This window comes from Phragmites australis, chromosome 3, assembly GCF_958298935.1.
Source record: "Phragmites australis chromosome 3, lpPhrAust1.1, whole genome shotgun sequence".
NCBI classification, from domain to species: Eukaryota; Viridiplantae; Streptophyta; class Magnoliopsida; order Poales; family Poaceae; genus Phragmites; species Phragmites australis.
In genome coordinates this window covers 39,903,040-39,929,310 of record NC_084923.1, presented here as the reverse complement: position 1 = coordinate 39,929,310, position 26,271 = coordinate 39,903,040, and the positions used below count along the sequence as shown (strand labels likewise).

General features: G+C 47.3%; 1 protein-coding gene and 1 pseudogene across 1 annotated transcript; one reads left to right on the top strand and one right to left on the bottom strand.

Moving 5' to 3' along the window:
* LOC133910708 (disease resistance protein RPM1-like) overlaps positions 1-26,271 on the top strand; it is a 91,017-nt pseudogene that overhangs the window by 17,136 nt on the left and 47,610 nt on the right.
* On the bottom strand, positions 1,673-3,404 carry LOC133911200 (putrescine hydroxycinnamoyltransferase 3-like). Its single transcript, XM_062353406.1, has one exon. The coding sequence runs from the start codon at positions 3,227-3,229 to the stop codon at positions 1,898-1,900; it is 1,332 nt and encodes a 443-aa protein (XP_062209390.1). The 5' UTR covers positions 3,230-3,404; the 3' UTR covers positions 1,673-1,897.

Below are 26,271 nucleotides of genomic sequence, written 5' to 3'. Positions count from 1 at the left end.
CGCCGATCTATCTGTTACCCTTTGCATCTTCACTCTACAAACGAATCTCACACAATATACACGCATCCGTACCTTGTGCTTATTCCTTTCATCGATTTCCACACTGGCCTCGTATGGAATCGTGATTTGAAGGGGACCGGATCTGCGATTGGAGGTGTGTAGGGAGGGGGGGGGGGGCGAGCACGAGCAGCGGATAGGACGAGGGCATCCCTATTTTAGGGAAAGCAGGCGCGGCACTGCCGGCCTTCTCAAGGCTTCCAGAGGTGGAAGGCACGTGCGTCCGTCTGATCCCGTTCCGATGGCCATTATCGTCTTGTTGACATGGATCAACCACGATGTGCGCTAGGTACGTGCTTTAGTAATATAAGATTGTGGGGGAACAGCTAGCTTTTTGTGCAGGATGGTTCCCCAAGCTCATTTCTCCGCCATTAGCTAACATGGAACATCTGAATCGAATTGAGATATAGGATGGAACAATGATGAGTCTACATATTTTGGAACTTCCTGGTTTAAGGAAACTAAAGGCTGTAAACCTGAGGCTGTCAAGTACGTTAGGACACTCCACCAGATGTTTCTGACAGATATGTCAAATGAGTTCATGGAAACACTGCAAGGAAGTGACAATCACATTGTTCAACACACACTACGTGAAAAACGAATAAAGGAAATACAAAATGAGTGATGGGTCTTACCATAACCAGTCATTTTATGACCCGTTAGTGACCCGTCACTGAAGATTACGACTAGTCATCGGTGACGGATCATATTAATTACCACCTGTCACCTATGTGCGGGCCAAACCTAAACTTTTAATTGATTTCGGTTTTATGTCGCTATCTCGCATCCCCTCTTTACAGCGCGTTCTTATCTCTTTCTCCGTCATCTCTCTCGTCTCTCTCTTGTATCTCGTCTCTCTTCTTTCTTTCTCTTCCACACCGGTGGTCGAGCGCGCTCGACGTTCCAGCAACCGTGATCCATGAAGACGGTGGCCGGGATCCATAGAGGCCAGGACTAGATCCATGGAGGTGAGGAGCCAGACTGCACTGTTGTCGTCGTCGCGGCCTCCTCCTCTTCCTCCGCCTCCTCAACGGGTCAAGGGACGACAAGGAGTGGTAGCCCGGGGCACTTCGGTGACCCATGTTGGAGCAATACACGGTGAAGAGTCTCGAGGAGATGGTGATCTGGAATGACATAAGCACTGCCGGGAAGCCGGGATCGCCGAGCGTGGACTGGATGTATATATACCATGTATATGCCTTTCGCCGGATCCGATTTACACATTCTGGCATTAGATTAGCTCAAGTACATGTGCGATTTGCACATATACTGCGTGCGTCCTATCCGATACGTAATACGGCGCGGCGGCGCCGGCCACCAACTCCGGCGGTCGAGTTAATTAAGCTGCCCTTTTTTCCTTCGTGAGCACTACAAGATTTACTCCGTACGTATGGAGTGGACTGGCATACCAATGTGTAATTGGTGTATATCTCTAATCTTTACCTAACCTTATCTTGTTATATGGAAAAGCAGACGCACACTCACATCATCGAGAAACTTGCTTTGTTTATTTCCCAATAAAATAATTATCGTGACCACTCTCTACACGCATACATGCGATTAAGACAGTTATTTATAGCAATACTAGATATATGTAAACTCCGTCGTTGTCTATACTTAACTCGTGCGTCCATCCATGATGATGCATGCACGCACAAAAGTTAAAAGAGGAGAAAAAAAATGTAACTTAAAATGGAATGGAATATTGGTTTGATCGATGCTAACCAAGCTACCACAGTTTGCTGACATATACGGATGGTATCGATGGACGACGGATGCTTAATTGTTCGTTTTTTGTTCATGGCGGCTCAGCTGGATCAGTACGTAGTACGTGATTGGACTAGGCGATATTGTAGCATATCTTCTTGAACTCCTCCAGGTGGTTCTCGAAAAGGGAAACGTAGGCCTCGATGCTGCCGTCGCCGAGGAAAGAGGGCACGAGGAACAGGGTGCCTTCCATGGGCAGGTACGACGGCATGAAGTAGAACGGGCACCCGCCGCCGAAGTTCAGGTCGTAGAAGTTGATCCCTAGCCAGCTGTCCATCTCCAGGTCCGGGCACAGCACCACCTGCGACTCGTCGGCGGTGGGCGCCAGCCCCTCCGCCTCCACGGCGCCCGAGGACGCGAAGTCGATGAAGGAACGGAAGTAGGCGTCGTCCACGCGGGCCACGGCGCGGTGGATGAGGTCGGCGGCATGATGGACGGTGCGGGAGATGAGGTCGCCGGCGTCGGACCGCGGGAACGCCCAGAGGACCATGTTGCCGAAGTAGTCTCGCGGCACGGGGGGCCGCATGCGCGTCCGCCCGTTCACGGAGATGCGGAGCTTGGTCGTCTCGCCTTCGCCCAGGCCGCGCGCCGCGGTGACCGTGCGCCAGAGGTGACCCACCACGCTCTCGAAGGTGCTGTACCCGCGCCGCTGCGGCGGGAGCCCCGACGACGCCCGCGCCTTGAGTTTCCCGACGAACTCCTTCGTGAAGTGCACCTTGTGAACCTTGATCTTGTCGTGCGCCACGCCGCCGAGCTCCTCGTCGTCCTCGTCCCCGCCGTGCTTCTTGGCAGGCAGGTAGTACTCTGTCTCGCGGTGGGGAAACTCGACGAGCGGCCTGTCCCGTGGCGGGAACCGAGTTGCCCTGTCGCTGATGGGGATCGGTCCCACTGGCAGCCGCCGCGATGCAAGCCCCCACGCCACGAGGAAGTTGCTGGTGGCCTGCCCGTCGGCGACGTGGTGGTGCGCCGTGAACCCGACGACAAGGGACCCGCACGAGAACCGCGTCAGCTGCACCTGCACGAGCTCCTCCACGGGGCTGTCGATGCTGGGGTGCAGCCGCAGCAGCTCCGGCGACGGCTTGAACGGCATCGACCCAGCCAGAGGCGCGTCTACGGTGGCCTCCAAGAACCGCGCGCCCCTGTCGTTGAGCAGGATGGCCGGCCTGCCGTCGGGCCCATCGCCGAGCTGCCCCGCCCACTCCCGGTACATGGCGAGCGCCTTGGCCAGCCCCTGCTCCAGCGCGGCGTTCGGCGGGTTCGGCGGCCGGAACGCGTAGATGACGGCAATATGCGTGTCGTAGGTCACCCTGTCGAACACGTTGAGAGGCACACTCTCGTCGGTGCTCGGAGCCACGCCGTCGTACAATGGCTTGACGGTGTTGGAACTCTCGATCTTAACCTTCATGTTTCCTGCACACCTTAGTCACCTACCTGCCTCTCCTCGTCGTTGAGCTATGTGCATGCACGCACAAGAACTAGCTACAGCAGCTAGGTACGTGCTCTCTGTGAGCTAACTGAGGAGAGAGAGGGAGTTGTAAACTCGTGTATGTGTTTTTCTGTTGATTTGAGCTCTTGGGCTTTGCGTTTGCAACTCTGTTTTTTGTTGGCTAGATGCTGGAACAAACATAGCATATATATAGCTGCATAACATCTATGCCTCTGTCTTGGTCGTCTCAATAGGATATAAGTAGTTTAAACGACAGTATATCAAGCAGCAGGGGAGATTAAGTTTGATGGCTTGAACTGGTCGCAGCATACTCGGAGTAGAGAAAAAAATTTAGGTCATGTATACCCGATAAACTGGGTCTACTGATGGAGCTCGATAGAAAAAAATTTACCATATTTATTAGAATTTTTTTAATTCTATTAAATTTGTTTGAATTTTGGCTTAGTATATACGATATATCTGATAAATCATATTTACCGGTGACATCCATTAAATTTTATTTACCTTTAAAAAACCATGTCTCGGAGCTCCAAATATTTGTTTCGTTAATCAGTATCTCTTTCAAAACATTTTTCTCAGCTCCTGCTAGCTATTTTTTTTATGAAACAGTATGATCATTTCCTATTGGTTATATATTAAAATTAAAATAGGGAAATACAAATAAGGAAATTACAGAACAAAAACAAAATTAAGAAGAGACCTAGACAAGTTAATCTAAAGATGCAAGCCATTGAACCATAGAATCAGCTTCTGTTTGTCTCACATGATGGATAACCATATGTTGAATTCCTTTTTGAAATTTTTCCTTACTGCCTCTATAGAGGGATATGCATCACTGAAAACTTAATCATTTCGAATAGTCGAAATGCTCTAGCATATTAGAGTAATAATCTCCATAGCAAAAGGAACACCTAATTTTTTCCAGAAGAGCCTTAGAGTCTGAAAAGGCCTCAGCTACAGGTTTCTTCGTAATCCAAACAAGGCCCAACAATTTCTGGCAAAATTACAATGGAGGAATAGATATAAACTACTTTCCTCAATCTGCAAAATGCAAAGGTCATAGGTGTAGGATGGTAGATGCATATTCTTTCTATGAAGAATCTCCCTCATGTTAAGCCTAGCTATCTTTGTAAAGAAGCCAGAGGACAACTTTATGCTTCATCTGACAACACTTTTTTCAAATCCATTTAAAGATGGGGTGAATCCGTATGTGTCCAATAAGAATCTTGTAAAGTTTAGTGGCTGAGAATATAGCATTGCCCCATAAATATGTCTGGATGTCATCTTCTTCGAAAAGATAAATTAAATATTGTTTATATGCTCTGCAACTCATGTAGCTGATCAAAGGCTTGAAAGATAGTGGCCAGGTTAAAAATTTGATGTCGCCGATCCATTTATACAGTAGAATGAAGGGTGATAATGTTTTTTTTTTGTTAAAGAGTACTGGTGGGGGATGATTCCTACCTATAAATCATGCCAAAGAAGGATAGATGCGCCATTCCCCACTCGAGCAGAAGCAAGCACTTTAAAAATAGGACATGTCTAAATTTCGGGCATGCATGCTATAGTAGTTTAGCATGCACATTCGTATTTAGCAAAAGTTAGTCTGAACACATACCTCCGCGCGCTAAGCCAGGCCGATCGCTTTGAGCCCCATAGCATAGACTTCATGAGCACGCCTGTGTGGCAGCGTGGAAATTGATGATCCACCGCCCAAATGGGAGGTCAGTAGCGATGCTCCTCCCCAGCACACCTTGTTGTGGAGAGGGAGGGCGAGCTGCTGGTCTAGCGAGGGCACCATTGAAGCTCACGGTGGAAAGGAGTGGAAGTGAGGCAATGTGATTTTGGGATAAAGCGGAGAGAGAGAGAGAGAGAGAGAGAGAGAGAGAGAGAGAGAGAGAGAGAGAGAGAGAGAGAGATGGAAAAGCTGATGGGTCATGAGGTTGAGCAATGATGTGGTAGCAATCGTGGGAGGAAAACATGTGTGCACTGTAGGGAGAGTTGCAACTTCCACTAGGTGGTGCATAGCAATGGATCCATATCTGATGGCAGAGCACGTGTGTGGACGGGAATGCACTGGCACGCATGTCCGAAACTAGTCTTTACCTTAAAAGTATCAATTAATTTGATGATATCTATCCACCAAAAGAATCCTTTCTTTATATTTGTAGGCAAAGTTCGATTAGGGTAATAGTTATCCCATACCAAATGCACCCATGGAAGAACCATTTTTATTATAAAATTTATGCATATTCTTCACCAAAAGAGAATTTTGTGTGTCCTTAAATTAATAACCCATAGTATAGCTTCCTGTTTGGGTCTACAAACCAATCTTCCAGGATGCTAATGGAAGCTTTTTTACATTAATATCTAATCCTCTCCGTATACAATGCCTTCAATATTTGCCAATTTTCTCGATTACTTCTACTGGAACGACTAGCGTAGTTACCCGGGGGGGGGAGAGGGGGATATAATGGATATATGTTAGGGGTCACCATCAAGGACCCCTCACGTCCCCATGGCTCCGTTAGTCTAGACCCGAGGACCATTAGGCTTAAGACCCCTCCAGGACCCCATGACTCCAGAGGGGTCCCGGAGGCCATGGCTTCAAAGCCCTCCAGAAAGATCAACCAGGAGGGAACCCATAGGTCACCCCCCCCACTTGCAACAAAATGACTGGCATTTAATACTAGTCAAGTGGTGGGCACCAGACACGCTGGTGCAGTACGGCACCGGAATAGATGACCAGCAACTAGAACAACCACCTCATCGGTCGTAGTAATGATTTATGGGGTTGTCCCTATGCCCTGTGATACAATAAAGAACTTGTATCTCTACCGGCCTCATATGGGCATGTTTTTACATTTACACTCTGAATATCAGAATAATTACAGACCCTTGGCCACCAAGCCAAGTGGGGGCAGATTTCTTGAAAACTCATGGTGTTGTATCCATCTCCACTTCTTCTCCAAGCTTGAGTCATTCCTGTAAATTGGCTCTCGCCAGACTTTGTTCATGGAAGATATTTTCTTTCACCAATAGCTGGCACTGTCTGCAGGGTGAGAATAAGTGTAGAAACACTAGGAGAGGTAGGATACCACCAAAGAAGAAAACTGCCAGGGCGGAGGCAGAGGCAGTCGACTCCTCGGCCACACCAGTGCGAAAGTCCGCACGATCGCTGAAGCCAATCTCACGCTACGCCGATGCTAGCCCCTCAGACGGCCAAAATGAAGGCTCCATGGCCACCGGTGATCCGGCCACGACCCTGACCGTGGCTAATTCTAGGAGTCCCACCATTCCTGAGGCCCTTCAGCAGTAGCAAGGTGCAGATCTCGCTGCATCCCAAGAAGCTACAGCTAAGACCAGAGCCAACAATCCACCACAGTTGACTAACATGTGCACGTGGTGGCCCTACGAGCTCAGCTGGAGGAGCAGTAGGTGGCCCTGAGGGCCACATAATCTCCTACCGACATGCCCATGCTAGCGCCTATAATGGCCAACGCTGCGCTAGCTTAGGCTCCGAGGGCTTCGACGGCATGATGCATCATCACCGGGCGTCATCCGTGGTCGACCAAGAGGCAGCAGAGCCTCAAGCCCATCGGTGCGAGGACCTACTCGTCAACTATGATTCCCCCCTTTAGACGGACCTGCAGGCCATACCCTTTCCGGACGGGTTTCAGAGCCCCAAGCTGCCTAAATCCAAAGGTGATTCAGACCTAGAGGAGTTCACTCGCGCATACGCCCTCACCATCAAAGCCAACAGAGGCGGCAGGCTACCATGGCCAAGTTCTTTCCTCTCGCTCTAGAAGGAGTAGCCCTCTGATGGTTCTGGGCGTTATAACCCGAATCTATGTATGCATACGCCCAGCTCAGGGACACATTCTACAACAAATTCCATGGTACCTTCATCGAACCGGTGACCTCTTGGAGCCTCTATGCTATTAAGCAACAGACCAGTGAGACCCTACAACAGTACTTCTGGTGGTTCGGCCAAACCAAGGCCCAGGTAAAGGGCATTTTAGGGTTATCGATCATTGATGCCACTACTCAAGGTTTGTCCACCGGGCCACTCCTGATCGACTCCATCAAAGCCTGGTGCACTCAATAAGCACCATCATGTGCAAATTTGAGGAATATGCACATGTAGAGGAGGAGAGGCTCTGTCGGGAGATCGTACATGCCACCACGACCCCCTGCGTCGAGCCTGAGAAGCCCACCTCCCAAGTGGGGTCCTTGCATGACATGCCACCTCCATCGGTAAATAGGGGCTCTGAGGAAGCCGAGGGCTTCGGGGTGTGTAGGCCTCGGCAAAAACAACGATGCGGCAATTATAACATCGCTCAAACTTGGGGAGCTCCGAGCTCTCCTAGTTCTAGGGGGCGCGGCCTGGGGCGCTCCAGAGTCTTCCCCAAGCAGCAGCACGCCCCAGGCCGACAGTCAGACGAAGGGTAGTTGTGCACTCTACACGGGGTAGGACAAGCCTACAACACTGAAGATTGAGGGATCCTTATCTCCTTTCGAGAGGAGTACCTCGAGAGGCAGGCAGTGCATGCGGTAGGGGACATGGCTGGCGACATGCAGCGTGGAGGCCGTAGGCTAGGAGCAGGCCGCCAGATTGATCACATAACCTTGCAGAACCCTCCCCCGCTGACTCTACCTTCACTGTCGCTGCTACCTACGGTGCAGGATGTCAACAAAGGGGACAATGCTAGGTGGGTGGTCTTGGCCATAACAGGAGGAGGACCCTCCAATGGCTCCTTGAAGCGGCATCGGTAGGACTATGCACGTGGGTTCAACCACATCGGGGTCACCAGCATCCACCAACAAGTCCCTGGATGGGCTGAAGCCCCTGTAACCTTCTCCCATGATGACGCTATGGGAGTAAACTTCCCCCATACCGACACACTGGTCATCACGACCAACATTGCCAAAATTGAAGTCCGGAGGGTGCTGATCAACGGAGGAAGCTCTATAATCTTCTTCGTACATGCCTTCGACTAGCTCCACATTCCACGAAGCTGGCTCTCTCTAGCCCAAAGGCCCCTTCAAGGGTTCAAAGGGGTTTACCTCAATACCCTGGGCCAGATAGAGCTACCAGTTGCCTTCGGTGAAGGCTCCGCTATGCGGACCGAGATGATCATCTTTGATGTCATGGACGTGCCCTACACATACAACGTCATCCTAGGTCGGGGAATTCTGAACAAGTTCGGAGCAACCTCCCATCACAATTACCTCTGTTTGAAGATAGCTAGGCCCCAGGGGCTTCTCTTCATACATGGCGATCAATACTTGGCTAGGTGCATGGAGTATGGGCACCCCGCCCCTGTTGATAGCCACCACGTGCCTAACATGGCTGAAGGCCCCCTTAAAGATCCCTCTCCGGCATGCCTCGAATGCCGAGTCCCTTTGAAGCCATGACCGGAGGGGAGATCAAGCACGTTCCATTGGGAGAAGGGAACCTCGACCAAGCGTGCCAAATTGGGGCAGACCTCACTTCAGAACAAGAAGCCCAGCTCATAGCCATCATAAGGGACAACTCCAATGTATTTGCTTGGTCTCCGCAGGACCTCCCCAGTCGATCACCACATCATTGAGCATGCCCTCTGGGTCGACATGCATGCCCGACCTGTATGACTGGCGCTTCACAAGCTGTCCAGCGAGCGAGCAAAGGCCACAAAGGAGAAGGTCCAGAAGCTACTGGAGGCTGGCATCGTCCGGGAAGTCATCCATTCAGAGTGATTGTCAAATCCTATCCTGGTCAAGAAGCCTAATAAGAAATGGCGCATGTGCATCGACTTCATGGCACTCAACAAAGTCTACCCATGAGACCCATACCCGCTCCCTCGCACAGACCAGCTAGTGGGCTCCACTGCTAGCTGCGAGTTACTCAGCTTCCTGGACGCGTACTCTGGATACCACCTAGTGTGGATGGTTGCTGAGGATGAGGGTAAGACCAGCTTCATTACCCCCTTCAGAGTGTACTGCTACGTTTGGAAGCCTTTTGGCCTCCAAAATTCTAGACCTACCTTCTCCCACCTAGTACAAAAAATCATGGAACCATAGTTAGGCCACAACGTGGAGGCTTACGTTGACGACATAGTCATTAAAAGGAAGCTTGAAGCCAACCACGTTGTAGAATTGCAGGAAACCTGTAATAACCTCCGAGTCGCTGGCGTATGTCTTAAGACCGAGAAGTGCGTCTTCGGTGCCAAAGCTCAAAAATTACTGGGGTGCCTCGTCTCCAAACGAGGCATCGAGGCTAACCATAGCAAAATTCATGCCATCACAGAGATGGCACCCCCACCACCTCGAAGGGGGTCTAGCGCTTGGCCGGTCTCTAGGCAGCCCTTAGCTGTTTCCTTGCCAAGTCCACTGAGCATAGCCTTCCATTCTTCAAAACTTTTAGGGGCTCCGGGGCATTCACATGGATGATGGAGTGTCAGGATGCTTTCGAGGCCCTCAAGGCCACCTTTTCAACCTCAAGATGCTCGCTATACCCCTTCCTGGCAAGGGGCTCATCCTGTACCTATCTTCCTTCGCCTCCGTTGTAAGCGCTGTACTCGTACGGGAGGAGGAGAAGGAAGACCGCTCAATTCAGAGAGTAGTTTACTACGTTTTAGAGGCCCTAGCCTAGGGCAAGACACGCTACACACAACTCAAAATGGTGGCATATGCACTTTTGATGACCTCCCACAAGCTTCAGCACTACTTCCTCGCTCACGACATCACTGTACTAACTTCATACCCACTGGGCTACATGTTCTGCAATCGGGAGGTGACGAGACGTATAGGTAAATGGGCAGTGGAACTTGCACCCTTCGCAGTACAGTTCCTGGCCTGTATGGCCATCAAGTCACAGGTCTTGGCTGACTTCATCGCCGAATGTACTCCCCCGTCTACAAGGCTTTCGGAGACCCCTCCCCAAGATATATGGATGGTATACGCTGACAAAGCATAAGGGTCCAGTAGCGCAGGGGTTGGATTGTTCTCATCTCTCCGGTTGGACAGCAAGCGACATTCGCAGCCTGCCTAGAGTTCAAGGTAACCAACAACATCGTCCTAGGGTTCTGCATGGCTCAGGCCTTGGGGGCCATCGGGATAATTGTTAAAACAAGCTCACAGGTTGTTGTCGGGCATATTGATAAGATCTTATAGGTCCGGCATTTGGAGCTATTGAAGTACCTCGAAGCCATCCGCAAGGCCAAAGGATTCTTCCATGGCATCTCAATGAGAAGCATACACCGCACAGACAACCGCCAGACATACACCCTGGGAAAGGCCGCCGCCAGAAGCGGAGTCTTCCCTTTGGGGCTTTCTTTGAAGTCCTCCACAAGTCAGCAACTGGTACCTCCGATGAGGTCATCGCCATTATCCTACCCATCACGCCTTCTGACTAGAGGGCCTCCCTGTTCTCCTTCCTAAGGGAACAGAGGAGCTCGATGACCTGGTCGAGCTCTGTAGTATTAAACAGCACGCTAGGGGCTACCTCCTGATTGACAGAGCCCTTTACAAGACCCGGAGTTTGTAGCTCCTCCTCTACTGTGTCACTAAGGAGCAGGAGGCCGACCTCTTAAGAGAGATTCATGAGGGGCTCTGTGGTAGCCACCTCGTGCCCCGTGCCGTCATAGGCAAAGCGCTCCGCTAGGGGCTATATTGACCTACTACCATGACAGATGTTGAGGAACTCGTCTGCACCTATCAAGGATGCCAGATGATGGGACATCGGAACCACCGTCCCCCAACCCCGTTGTTGCCAATCGCTCCCATCTGGCCCCTGACACGCTGGGGGATGGACTTAATTGGGCCATTCCCTTGTGCTAAAGGGAACCTCCGGCATGCGGTCGTGGCATTGGAATACTTCTCTAAATGGATCAAGGATGAGCCCCTCACAGCAATCACATCCAAGAATATCTAGAAATTCTTCTAGAAAAACATCAGATGCCATTTCGGCATCCCACAACACCTCACTGTAGACAACGAGACGCAATTTGACTCTGGCCTGTTTCGGGAGTTATGTGCCGACCTTGGCATCAAAATGTGCTCCGCCATGGTTTGTCACCTGCAATCCAATATGGCGATTGGGCGCGCCAATGGCAATACCCTCTTTGGACAAAATCGACATCTTGTCGGCCTCGTTAAAGGCCTATGGGTCGAAGAGCTCCCAAAGGTGTTCTGGTCCCATAGGGTTTACTCCCTTTCGCCTCCTGTTCGGCGATAAAGCTATGACTCTGGCAAAAATCAAGGGACGCTCCCTCCAAGTAAACTTGTAGGAGAATACTGGAGAAAGAGAAGTATCCCTCGACCTTGCAGAGGACACGAGGCTTCATGTTGTCTAGAATCTCAACTGCTACATTGCTGAAACCAAGGCTTGGTACATTCCTAAGGTTGCACTGCAAACCTTCAAACCTGGAGATCTAGTCCTTTGACGCGTGCTGGCTCCGGGAAAGCTCTAGAGCAAATGGGAAGGCCCCTACCTTATCCTCACGTCCAAAAGGCCAAGCTCCTATCGCTTGGTAGACATGTACTGGGACCCCCTCGACCACACCTGGAATGCAGAATCACTCCGTAGATACAAATGTGTAAAACGGGGAGCTTTTAGAGCCTTGCCAAGGTATCAGTTAGGGGAAGAGCGTCTGGAACAAAAATATATATATACAAACATATGTATAAAGGCAATGATACAACAATGATCGCTACGAGATAACCAAAGTTCTATTACAATCATTCAACCGACGGGTCTTACATCCAAAAGGGGCACAAACACGAATGGCACCCCTCTGAGCTCCAGGCCTCACAAGCAACCTAGAAGACAAAAAACACAAAAAAAAAACCCGACATACTATGAGGCCCTAGGGCCGGCAAAGGTGCTTCTGACGCGGCACCCTGCCTCAAAAGCTAATGCAGTAGTTGGCACCGTTGGAGGATGAAGAAGAATTGGGGGACACCTCATTGGCCTCCTCCTCTTCCTTCTCCTCCTTGTCAATCTCCTTCTCCAAGAGATCCCAGTCAGTCTCTTGTTCATCATTGGAGATGTTGACGATCTCAACTGGAGCAACTGCTTGGGTCAGAGATTGAGCTGGAGCAACGGGAGGTGATCCCCTCTGTAGTGACGGCAGCACAATGGTGGCTGACTCCAGTCCGGTGTCGATGGTGGTTCGCCCGTACTAGAAGGTGATGCCATACGAGAGAGAAGCTAGGTCGCAAGAAGAAATCTTGTCTCGTTCAAAGGCAACCAGGTCGCAAGGTAGGGCACGACTTATAAAGCCAGGTCACGACGACTCTCATTCTACCTCAGGATCACGAGACCACACAGATGTCCCAGTTTTTCACGCACATGTCCCGTCAAAGTTATTGCCAAAATTACTTTCAGCGCATGCAAGGGTAGCAGGCGCAAGACCCTAGATGTTAGACGGAGGCAATTCCCCAGGCATAACCTCACCCTTTGGCATGGTCACTAACATATTGAGCCTACGATAAGTTGACTCGTGCATTAGACGTGCTAGGTTGTCCTCCGGAGGTGACAGCCAGAGTACCGGGGATGGTTCCTGTTGCTCCAAGGATGGTTCCTGAAGGGACAAATCCTGCCCAAAGGTATGCCAGCACAACACACAGAAAAATCCACAAAAGTGTGAGAGAAACATGGCCTCACCAAAGAGTGGAGGGCAAAGTCATAATACATAAAAAGGGAGTGTCAGACTAACACATTGAATCTCCGACCTCCTGCAAAAGAAGAAGAGAATTAAAAAAGTAAAACCTACCAAGGACTACACCTCCAAAGGCCGATCCTGCAAAGCGTTGTCCACGCACGACGGCTGTCCCTACATAGCGATGTCTGAACGAGGCGACCGCCCAGGTGGTGGTAGTGCGCCGAAGGAAGCATCTGGGCACAGAGAGCCTAAACTCCCGAACTTGGAGTCCCTTGGACACTAGACTTCACATGCTCTGACATGAAACATAGTGTTTCAAGATGCTCGTGGCTTGCCCATACTCCCGGTGGAATCCATCCAAGGCAGTAGGAATCTGCGCCGAGGGTGCCTCGGGACAGACATACTTGACCACAAAGCCTGGTTCCGGTTGCTCCAACACGTCGAACTGGTGGACCCTCGCTCGGTGCAGAAGCGCCAGGGACACCAGGACACTCGAGATGGCATAAGCCTCTGCAGCGTTGGCCACAGCCCCTACCGCGGCCTAGAGCCAATGGAGCATCCACACCAGTACATCCGGGCTAAAGGGCTACAGTGGGCCCTTCACCCTGAGGCCGGTTAGAGAACTATCAACGGCAAAGGCAGCCTTCATGGTGAGCTCGGCCAGCCCTCAGTGCTTCACTTGCTACACATCCTCTGTAGCCTGTTCCGCTCTCAGCTTTTGTTAAGCTATGGCTGCCGCTATCCAAAGGTCCCGGGCATCGCTTTTGGCGGCAACGTGACAGCGTTGGCCTCATTGATAGCCTCCACCCTGACCTAGTGGACTTCGGTAGCCTCCTGGGTTGTGGCCTCCGCACGCTCCCGTTGTGCCATCTCCTCTAGCAGGGAAGACTCTGCACGCTCCCATCACACCACCTCCTCCTTCAGGGAACCCTTTGTGCACTCCTGTTGTGTCATCTCATCCTGTAGATGACCCTCTGCCGAATCCGCATGCTTCATGGCCTCCTCCAGGTTGCTCCGGAGCGTCGCCACTTCCTCCCGTGCGGTGCCTTGGGCTCCTATGAGGGATTTGTGCTACGAGCAACTCAGTGCCTTTGCTAGCAATGGTTACTACAAGATGAGGGAAAGGATGGATGAGACAACGGTTCAAGGGTTGGGGCTAAAAAAGACCTACCTCCTAAATATATGTGCCAGGCCACCGCCTTTAGACGCGCTACCACCTCTTCCAAGAGCCTCCAAGCAAGAGATGCTCCGATCTCTCCGCTCCTCAGGACCGACAAGACCGAAGCAAAAGTGTTTAATGCCTCCGGATGGAGGGTGAAGTCGTCTGGGGTCTGAGTCTCGAAGCCCAAGCTCTTCCCTGAGAGCATTGGGGTGCTCGCTACAGGGGACCCAGCTCCCCCTGTGCCAGCCACAAGGTCTTGGCCATGGCCCAACGCAAGGTCCTAAGGTGCTAAAACCTTTGCTTCCAGAGTGGCAGTCAGAAGCACCGCCGGAACGATCGTCAAGCCCTCTAAGGGTGCCATGACCTCGGGAGCGGAGGCTGAGGCTGGCTCCGATTCGGCTATCTCTAAATACCAGAAGGAATACGAAGGTCAGGATCCTCAAGCACCAGAGCATCGTGATAACAAGTGGGGGCCAGCAAAGGTCTTACCTGCGCCTTTGGTCGCCACATCTGTGGGTCCTGTGACATCCACATCGGCAAAGGGATTAGAAGATCCCATGCCAGAGAGTTTCCCAGGGATGCCTCGCCCCCTCCTCCAATCTGGCCACCATCGATCAGGATTGGAGAGGCCAGAGCTCTCTCAGTGTCACCGCCCCCAAACTAGTCCCCGTCCTCAGCAGCACCACTTGTGGACCCAGCGTCCACCACACACCTATGGCGCTTCATCCCATTTGACATAGCCCATGACGACTTGGCCGCCAAACTGCAACATGAGTCCATGGGGCCAGCGGATTTCGAGCCCGGTGCAGAATAACCGAAGCTACAAAGCCCACGGTGTGGACATGCTTTTCCGCGGCCCAGGGTTCTGCTGTAGCGGGCCACTCCGGAGGCGCCAGTTCGAGGCAGGAGCAGATCCCATTGTGTCACTCCCAGCTCCCCACCAGCTCCATGCATTGGTCCCGCTTCATGATAGAGAGCTGGTCCAGGAATTTCTCCACCATCTCGGCCGCTCGGTCCAATGGGAGGCAACTCTCTGAAAGAAAAGGGCATCTCACATATGCAGATTCGAATCTAGACAATAAAGAAGGCTCACCAGAACTTGCAGTGGGCTTAGAATACACGTTCAGCTTGCCTTCCCCACCTTGTTCAAAGATGTTGTGCCAATCCACCTAAAGAGGACGGATGTGCAGCATCATGAACTCCTCCGCGAGGTCACGCATACTCATCTTCCAAGCCACCCTTCGAAGGAGTGCCACCCTCGAGACCAACTGAGCCTTGGGGTCATCCACCGCCAGTGTCCGGACGTACTCAATGTCCCAGTTGGTAGAGTGGAGGGGGGATCTGAAGCCTACATCATAATCAAACCACCCCTCCGTCCACCTGGTATACCACTGATTATGGATGACCTTCGCTGGGAACGCGTTCTAATATTCCAACCGAAGCTGGAAGTTCATGTTTCCAAAATAGAGGGCCTTCGTCTCCCCACCCTCCATCTAAGGCTTCGACTGGTAGCTTGCTTTGTGGATAGCAGAAAATAGCTCCGCCCTACCCTCACAACCCTTCGCCCGCATGGCCCATTCGAAGATGGCCAGACAGGAGATGACATTGGTTGAGAGTTAGGGGAGTTCCATGTAGAAGTGGTGGAGCACCCCTTTGAGAAGTGGTGCAGTCAAGAACCCGAGCCCCGCATCAAAGAAGGCCTAAAAAATCACCACTTCATGACTAAGTGGGGTCGAGATCACCTCTCCCACCCGAAGGTGAGCCACCGACCTAGAGGGGATCTTCCCCTCCTTGACCATCCCGTCGAGATCGGCCACGACGATAGTCGACTCCCCCAGCATGCTGGTCTCCCGATAGTGCTTCTTGCTAGTGTGCCAGAGTTCCCGCCGGCGTGGTGGCCTGGTCCCTAGATATCGCATGGCCCTACGGCGGGGATCTGGCTCTGCTGTGAGAACTAGAACGAGTCATGACGACCCTGGAAATACAATGAGGAGTGCTCGACAATGATGGAGATTGGAGGCGCAGTGGGCATCGAGTGTGTTGGCGAGAGCAGGGGGCAAAAGAGGTGGGAATGCTAGATGAGGACGCCAACCGTCCAAGATTCCTGCTTTTATCCACCCAACGAGGAGCCATTGCCACCTTAGGGCATGGGCGCATGTTCTATCTTGTCTCCTTCCCCACTATCATGGAGAAGCAAAACCGCTCTCCACGACCCTCCAATACTAATGTGCCATGCGTCTCACTACCACCCGGCCAGATGCGACTACATCACTAACAACAGGCTGCATTTAATACTCCCTCTCTCGCAGGTGACATTAGGAATTCTGCCGAAACCACTGGACCGACACTTCCCAAATCAAAATCACCAGATGGCTGAGAGCCCATGGCCACAGAGCCAAGGATCATCGGAGGCCATGCTCCGAATATTGCGGGGATGACCGCACCGTTGACCATCCTCACCAGTGGCTACTGTTGGGGGGTCACCATCAAGGACCCCCCATACCCCCTTGGCTCCATTTGTCTAGGCCCGAGGACCATGCCCTCAATGCCCTCCAGACCCCCAGAGCAATTGACCCTTTAGAAAGATCAACTAGGAGGGGGCCCGCAGGTCGCCCCCTACTTTCAGCTAAGTGACAGGCATTCAATATCAACCAAGTGGTGGCTGCCTGATACGCTAGTGCAAGTGGTGGCCGCTTGATACGTTGGTGCAGTGTGGCACCGGAATAGACGACCAACCACTAGAACAACCACCTCACTGGCAGTAGAAATGATTTACGAGGCTATCCCTATGCCCTATGGTACAGCAATGAACTTGTATCTCAACCAGTCTCATATGGGCATGTTTGTACATTTATACTCTGAATATTAGTATAAATACAGACCCTTAGCCACCAAGCCAAGAGCTAGAAGATTTCCCTGAAAACTCATGGTGTTCTATCCATCGCCACTTCTCCTCCAAGCTTGAGTCATTCCTGTGAATTGGCCTCGCCACACTTTGTTCATGGAAGACATTTTCTTTCACCAAAACTATAGTTTTTTGATTTAGTAATGCAAAGGATGGTAGTGGGTGGCTAGTTCAATGGTACCACACTGTATCTTTTGGCTAATCATCGATAGTCGATGGCTTACTGTGAAGTTTGCTTAATTTGAGCGTCTCCGCCCTTGAGACTAAAGGATATGATTAATTATGCATGCTTCCGAGAGTGGTGATGTTTCCAGGCAACATTTCCTTCTTCAATGATGATTGGTTACGAGTGGCGAACTGCATCTAGTAGGGTTTTCACTGTTGCAGGGCTTATTGAGATGGTCCTGCGAAGCAGGCAAGTTTTTTTTGTATATAATGCGATAAAGTGAGCATTGTGATCATTTCGCATGTAAAAATACAAGAGCGTAATAGAAAGAATCTTTTACACATGACCTTTGAATAAACCAGTAAAACAAACAAAGCAGTACTCACCATCATGTGTATATATAACAAGTATTGGACAGCAGGTAAGAAACATGAGTAAAATTGCTCTGAGGAAGAAACTAACAGTTGGCCCTAGGACATTAGAGAACCTGCTCCCTAACAATTCTATTGGAAACATCATAGACTGGGCAAATTTCTAAGATAACAACTAGTTCAAGAACCTGAACAAGATTTCTCTAGATTTACATCATCATTCTGAACAGTGCTACTATCCCACAACAGAGCATACACAAACTGACCAGACGAACAAAAATATAGCAAAGACAATAATAAAACTAAACAACTAATTCAGCTATTGTGTCAAGTATCAAAAAGGTTGAGTAAACTCTGCACCAACAATAGCACTAAGATCAGGAATAACAACAAGCAGCCCACTGGAGCATCAACCAACATATGTTTTTATCAGTGAAAAGAACAGACCAGAGAAGTTCACCGACGATAACTCCATGGGATATCACAAATAGCCAAGCAACTAGAGAATGCACATGTCTAACTATTATACTAAAAAATATGCCCAGTCTCAGCACAATCATTCATCATCGAGCAAGAATACGAATCTACCTGATCTATCCAAGGAAAAGAGGAGCAATACTCACAGTGCAATATGCTGAAATGCACTGACAATAGAGGCAAGGCACAACTCTCCAGCTGCTATCCCAGAAATCGAATCACCTACTAGTTGCCGCCGGTGAGAGGGAAGACGAAGCTACAAAGCCTCTACCACACATGCACTGCAAATGCAGGTGAGCCTTGGCACACGTAGCTCCATACAGAGCCAACACAAGTGTTCACCCAACCAATCTCTTCCAGCTTAGAACCACCAGACTAAAGCCCGTGAAGAGATTTGGCTCCAGCACAAGTGATGATTCCCAAACCCATAAGAGAAAACCATTGAGAATCAAGAGGATGAACGGATTTTTCAATTTTACACACATAGAAGAGTGAGGCAACCTACATATAGAAGCAACTGTGCTGTCCAGCGCACCCTGAACCCCCGAAGGGATCAGGGATGCAGTAATGCCTCCTCTGTTGCCTAAACGGGCGTCGCTGCCACCTCTCTCCTATGCTCTCTCCTTTTCCATCGCCAATCCTAACTGGATCAAGCCCTAACTCTTGTAAGTATCACCGCATGGGCCTGAGCTTAACCAAAGTAAAAGGGCTGGCCAGTCTAGCATGGAAAAAGGCCGATGAAAACATTGAGTTTTCTCAACAAGTTCAGCAGAGGAGGTTAGTGGGGTGACGAGACGGCAGGAACACTGTCGGACACAGGTGGCAAAGGACAACCAGTGGGCGATGCCAGCGGTGTGGGAGCATGAAAACAAGTGGTTAGCGAGGGAGGAGCGGAGGGAGTGGATCTGGTGGTGAGAGAGCCATCAAAGAATGGAGATCTTGTGGTTGTGGATGATCGACTGAAAAATATAGGATTTTCAGTGTCTATAATATAGAGATGATGAGAGACGTTGGATGGAGATCCTGTGGTTGTGGATGGTTTACAGAAAAATGGAGCATTTTCATACGTGTGTAGTATAGAGATGATGAGAGACATCGAATGGAGATCATGTGGGCTATGGGCTGTGTTGCTGTGGATGGTCGACTGGAAAACAGAGTGTTTTCAGGCGCCTGCAATATAGCATCGTCTTTAATTATGATAACCAAATATATTCTTTTTGAAAAAATTATGTTAGAGTTCAACAATCATATGTTATTACATGACTAACTATTCCTGAGAATCACAATGCTATTATGAAGAAATGACATAATTATTCATACTTTAACAGTACAACCATATCTGCACGACCTTCATTAAAGACCCCAGGGCTAGATACGGAACAAGGGATCAAACCCCTACCGGATTCGACTCCACTATAAAGCGTTGCCCCCATGCTCCATTTGTGACCGTATAAATCAAAAAAATCCCGTCCATACCCGCGCTCGCTCAAACACAGGCTGGCTCAGACGCTGACGCCATCTTGCCAACCGAGCTATCGCTCGGATGCATCCGTAGACTGAACTAGAACCTGGTTAGATTATGATTACCTAACAATTGGCGGCTATACGTCTAGAGTCCAGAGAAAAGAGAATTAAGGAGGGTTGTCTCCAAGGTAATTAAAAGGTAAGCGAATTAACAAGTCTCAGCATTGTTATTTTAATTTAATAGGCAACCCCGATGACCAGTAGATTGGTGGTACGCGCGCGCGGAGAAATCCAGCTTCATTTGTTTAACCGACGGTGACTCGGACCTTTTCCAGGTATAACTACCATGGCTTTTCCAGAGTAATTAGACAGATGAGTCTCTAATTACCTTGGTTTCAGAGTGACTAGATGGACGATTCAGTAATTACCATGATTTCTGAGTAATTTAGACAGATTAGTAACCGTGCACGCGTGATATACACGTACAGCTCTACAACTACTGTGTTTATTAAAAGCAAACTACGATTCTTTAAGTTTACGAACATCTATTATAATCGGAGTTAACACATGAAGTAACCGGTACTATGACATGTTTTAATAAGGCAACCGCGATGACCAGCAGCTTGGTTGTACGCGCGAGCGGAGAAATCCAGCTTCGTTTGTTTAACCAATGGCGATACTGACCTTTTCCCAGAGACATTTCGGTGCCATAGAGCAAAACTAAAAACAGGAACCTCTATTAAATATAAATTTTAAAATATTTATATATCAATTACAAAGATAATATTGTAAGTATTAAAAAATTACTACCTCTAACAGTGATACATTAAAAAATCGATTATAACATATAGACTATTAAGGAAAGCATTTTACCTATAGAAATCATCTGAAACAATTTCTTCTAATATTTACATAAACGAAGCCACTAATAATGATATCAATATCAACCTCATCCAGCAAATTCTTCTCTATGCATAAAGCGATCAAATCATTTAATCTTTCTTGAGACATTACTCACCTCAAATAGTTCTTCAATAACTTCAATTTTGAAAAGGTTTTTTCAGTTGATGTTACAGTTATGGATACAATAAATAAGATTTGATAACAATAGAAACATTAGGATATCAATCCACTTCTCTAACAAATTCAAAAATCTTCATAGTAGACATTATTCTATCCGGCAAAGTCAATTGCATAACCCCTAATTTAGATATTAGATCATTTAACTCCACATATAGATGAACCATATAGAGAGAAAGTTTTTGTAAATTTAATACATCAATATGTCAGTTCAATATCATTTAGTGACTTCAAGGTGTTTAAACTCAGTAAAAAATCTGAATACACATTTAAACACTTGGAGTTTTTCAAATCTATTTTTCAATGAAGTTGTTGCCATATCAAACATAACCAACAAGTAATTAACTTCAAAAGCCTTATCAGCTTGCAGTATTTCTTCATTGCAATCAATTTAATCATATTGTTTCTTCCTAAGAGCACAATGTTTTAATAGAAATGATGACTCTACACCCATTTCAGATGCAAGTCTTTGGCAATGTTTAAATTAGATACATGCCCTTCATTTCTATACTTCTCAAAGTATTGAATTATACCTTTAATTTGGTGCAAGACAGAGTTGATGCACATAGATGATGATTGCAACTTCTTACTCACAATATTTACATAAAATAAAATGTCACGCCAAAGAATCATACCAAGTATAAACTCCAAGCTACAAAGAACATCAAAAAAAAAATTTGCATCACTATTGTCCTTGGATTTGGTATCACAAGCTTGATGTAACTGACAAAGCTGACCTTAGATGAGAAGATATCTAATTGCTTTAACACTATTGATTTAACTCTCCCGACGAGTATTGCTCAATGATTTCACAGTTAAACTTGGAACAAGGATAAGCAAAAACTTTTCATCTTTTGGTAGCGCCAGAAAATAATACATATATTTGTTGCATAATACCAAAAAATAAAATAGCTTTAACACATGATTTTGCCATGTCACAAATAGTAAGATTAAGACTGTGGCAAGCGCATGGCATATACAAAGCTCTTGGATTGATATCAAGTAACTATTTTTGTACCTCTGGTGTTTTCCTTTCATATTTGAACCGTTGACGTAACCTTGACCCCTTATATCACCAATATTAAGACCAAATGACTTCATGGACTCAAGCAATACATTAAAAAGCCCCAAACCAGATGTGTCATTCACCTTCAAGAATCCTAGAAAGTACTCATTAATTTTGTTTTTCTCTTAGACATATTAACACATAGAATATCAAAGTCATTTGTTCTCCATAACTCACATATGGGGTACAGTCAAGGATAATACAGAAATATTTGACCTATTTGACAATCTTTAAGATGGTATTTGTAACAATCGAAGCCAAAAGAGAAATTAACTCATTCTAAATTTTATGACTGAGGTAATGATAATGAATTTTGTTGTTTTGAATACGCCTAAGGTGGTCTTGCATTACCAAATCAACTTATACAATCATCTCAACACAAGCTAAGAAATTACCATTATTATCATCGTAAAGCTACTCACTGGATCCTCTAAAAGCCTAATTTTGTTTACCAAGATATTTCACAATGGCAACTATTCGTAACAAAACTTATTTCAACCGTTGTTTCTCCTTTGTGATTTTATGTTGGAAATCTTTGTCAATTGTTTCATTTTTGCTCAATCTAGTTCTTAATTCATTTTAAGAGTTCATGCTAGTAATATGCTCGACACTAGTTTCATGTTCTTTGAGCCTTTCACTGAGATGCCTCCAATATCTAAATCCATTATCTCCTAATGAACTCTTGCTATGGTTAGATTTGAAATCTCACAATAGAAGCAAAACACTTTGTCAACATGCTTAGAATAAATCAACTATTTTCTGTCATGTACCTCTCCATTGCTCATTATTTTGGAATAATGAGCATATGAAAAATGTCTTGAGTTACCATCTAAAGAGAATTTAAGATTTTCTTCTTTTATAGGCCTCTTCTCAACTAATATGTTCCTTGCTTTGATATCAAGATTACCCCAATTTCTTGGATCATAGATATTCATAGGAAAAACCAGTTGTTCATCAACACTAGCAGATGAATTAAATATATGCTCATGATCACTCACATGTTATCATCCCCATTAGTGTCAATATGTTCTTCTCTAGAGCTTTGGTCTTCTGAATTTCCATTAGGTTGTTCCTCCACAGCAATTATCCCTAACTCATCCGGGTTCCTTGAACTGCTCGTATTACACTTAAAAAATTGTCAATGGATCCTTTCTGCGAATCTATCAACTCATCTACTCGCTTCCTTTTTTCCTTTTTTCGCTGCTAGATGCATGCTTTATAGAAGATATGATTCAAGAACATGTTGAAAATTAAAAAAAATTACATTAGCGGTTGAAATACTAAAATGATCACAAATTAGACGACTAAGACGAGTTATTGTCCCACCGATTAGACTAAGTCTCTGTCTCACCGATGACCGATTAGGCCAAGTATGGAAAATTGCTGTCTCACCAGTGTCACCAATTACCAATTAGACGACTAAGACGAGCCACTGTCTCAACGCTGAAAATTGAGACAAAAATGATTTAGGATGGACAGCGAGGAGGAATAAGGACAGAGAATTGATATCAGGCTCACCACGACACCACCATGGTCAGACGGTTCACGGCAGGTGGTCGACACCGTCCGACAGCGCGTGAGTGGGAGCGTGCCCGCGCCTCGCTGACACGGTCATGGAATACGCTGCCACGGGGAGCAGCCGAGGCATGGCACCGTTGCACCGAGCAAGCAGTAGAAGAGTCACGCCGCTTGCCACAAGACGCCCACTCACCTAGACCTACCTGATCCAAGGCGTTCAGGTGTCCCAGTCCCAGATTCTCAGCACAACAAGCCCAATCCTAAGGCCGAGGCTGCAAAGCTGTCAATAGCATTTGGTCTAGAATGTATTTGGACTCCGTAGCATGTCCATCAGGCCAAGCCCAACAAAATCTTACTTGTGCCGCCTAGTCCTTAGGTCATGTTTCGCTGGACGAGTTCAATATAGGATCAGCACAAAACACAGTATACATATTGGGCCCCTGGGTTTTGGGAGCCCAGGGCGGCCGCCCCGCTCGCCCCCAGGGCCGACTCTGCCTTTTCCCAGGTGTAGTAAGTACAAGGGAGAAGGGGGCAATAAACAAATACAGTACTAGATTACTGATGCAATTACCATGGTTTTTCCAGAGTAATTAGACAGATGAGTCACTAATCACCATGATTCAGAGTAACTAGACAGATGGGTCAGTACTTACCATGGTTTGAAGGTAATTAGAAGAGGTGAGTCACTAATTATTATCATGGTTTCAGAGTAACTTTTTAGACGGATGAGCATGACTCCACCTAACTTTTCATCCTGGCATGGAAGAGGATTTTTCTCTTTTTCCTAGCCGTGCATATGCGTCTTTGTAGCGGCTGATACATAAGGATTCATAATTGCCCAGTCCACGAATATTGTAGGCAGCAGGAGAGCTTGGCAGCTAGCTGGTCCACCTTGGAGGCTCAGTGATGATGTAGCCGAATATTCACCGTGATCAGAACAATATTCTTCTCATCAGAATTAAATATAACAACCAGATTAAATGGAGTTAAAATGACCAGCTACGCTTGGAGGTTGCAAATTAATCTAAACTCAAAAATTACTATAAGTTCTCTCAATAATAAAGTGGAAAATGATTCTTCACCGGCGTGAACATTTCTCAGATCCACTTGGCGCAGTTCCTGCTCTTCTTCTACGCTGCCTCCTTGGACCAATTGTGTCCTCCCGGGGGGGGGGGGGGGGGTCGTGTAGGGCTCGTACAACATACACACGCACGTACGTGATCGATCGATCAATGGTTCTTTCGTTTCTGTGGTAGGTGAAGGTTGAAGTCTTATTTCGACCGGTCACGCCGGAAATTTCCTGCTTGATCATGACTGTCTGGACCTGTCTGGTCTCCGAACGAGGTGATCAAAGTTAAGTTGGTGGGACTAATGTTCCAGCTGGGGAAAGAGTCGACGTCGTGAGCTCTGTCTATTTGTTTGTTCCAGCCTTCCAGGAGAGGCAGGCATGCATGCCATCAAAAGGTATAGGGACAAATACATATGCTTATTTGTTTAGTAAATACTCACTTTTTTTGATAATTTAGTAAATAGTCACTTTGCACTTGCATGCATGCATATACGTACTTTTGCACTTATATATATATAAGTGTCTATATATACAGTGTGAGGCTTAAAGTTATCCAGCTTCGCTGAGATTCTTGATATCATAAATAACAGCCATAGCTAGCTGAATGTGGCAGATTTACTTATTCACAGCATCTAAAATATCGGCTATTCAGTTAAAAAAATTATATTTCTCAAGACGTATCTTTTGTTCGGAGCCAACAATTTTTTTTCCCGAATTGGGCACTACCCTATTTCCATTACCAAACGGAAATTAATGTTCTGAACCACTTGGGACACATAGGACATATATATAGGACGTGCCACTTGGGACTCGTTCCCTTGGTGTGGTGTTTCTTGTCGTTCGCGTAATCGACCAGCTGGTTGAGAGACTTGACTATCTAACATTATATAAATGCTGCACTCTTTCTCACTTCTCTGTCATGATCTTCTTCTACAGCGGTAATTTATCGTTTAATTGTTATGCTAACTACAATCGAGACCATGTTTAGTGTAGTATCAATGAACATTTAGAGGTCATCAACATCAAAATGAACTTCTTACCCCAGTTGGCCCCTCAAGTTCAAGTATATGGGATGTGTGGTGATGCAGGTTGCAGCAGCATATACTATACTGGGGCATTCTTATTCCCTAGTTGTTAGCGTGTGCCGACCGAGAAAACTAGGTGTACTGATTCTGAATTGCTGGCATGATTTCGACGCTTAGAATAATCACTTGTGTGTTTGTGTCACATCGACAATGCCCAGGATCGAGATCGACCAACTATAACAGATTACATCAGAGAATGGATATGATATCTTTGTAAAAAAAAATGAAATGAAGTTGGTAGAGATCTGATGAATACTCCTACATCTGGTTCATGATTCAGGGTAAAGGAGATGTCTTTGTGGATCCTGGTAATTATATTGTTAGCTAGGTATAAGCTATGCATTCTGATCCACAAGGTGGTCAAATATTCAAAGAAAAACTTCTTAAAATGGTATAAAACCAGCATAGATGTTTTGGTTGCATTTGTATGCTGGCATGTAATGTTCAACTGTACACGTTCACATCCATTTTCAACAAAAAAAAGGCACTAACGCTCAAGTATATATGAGATGCAAGGATGCGACCAATTATATATACAGTAGAGTTTCTACATTAGGATCATATATATGCTGACAATATCTTTTCTTGACGTGTACCAGGTAGCTAGGGATTGGACATGAATTCTTGGCGAGACTCATGCGAGCATGAACAGGCCTGGTCAAATGCCCACACTTTGGGAAGAAAATTATATGCAATGGTGCTGCAGACCATTGCATTTGGACCACCATTTGGAACAAGAATCTAGATGGGAGAGTACCGGATATTCGAAAGACGTACAGCTGAACTATTCCACCTATATTGTTTTTGAGGACAAGCTCAGCGAGGGCAAGTTTCGAAACTCTTGACTAAGAATGAGTACCTCATTTCTCTAGTGAATAAGTGTTCATAGGGCAAACAAAAAATGAATTTGATATCGGCCAAGACCAAAATGTGTGCTGACTAGGCAGCTTTGGCTCTTGTTTGGGGTTTGAGTGAGTGGCTTACAATGAG

What these genes read in the sequence shown, in the direction of transcription:
- LOC133911200 (XM_062353406.1), bottom strand. Translation starts at nt 3,229, where the DNA reads ATGAAGGTTAAGATCGAGAGTTCCAACACCGTCAAGCCATTGTACGAC.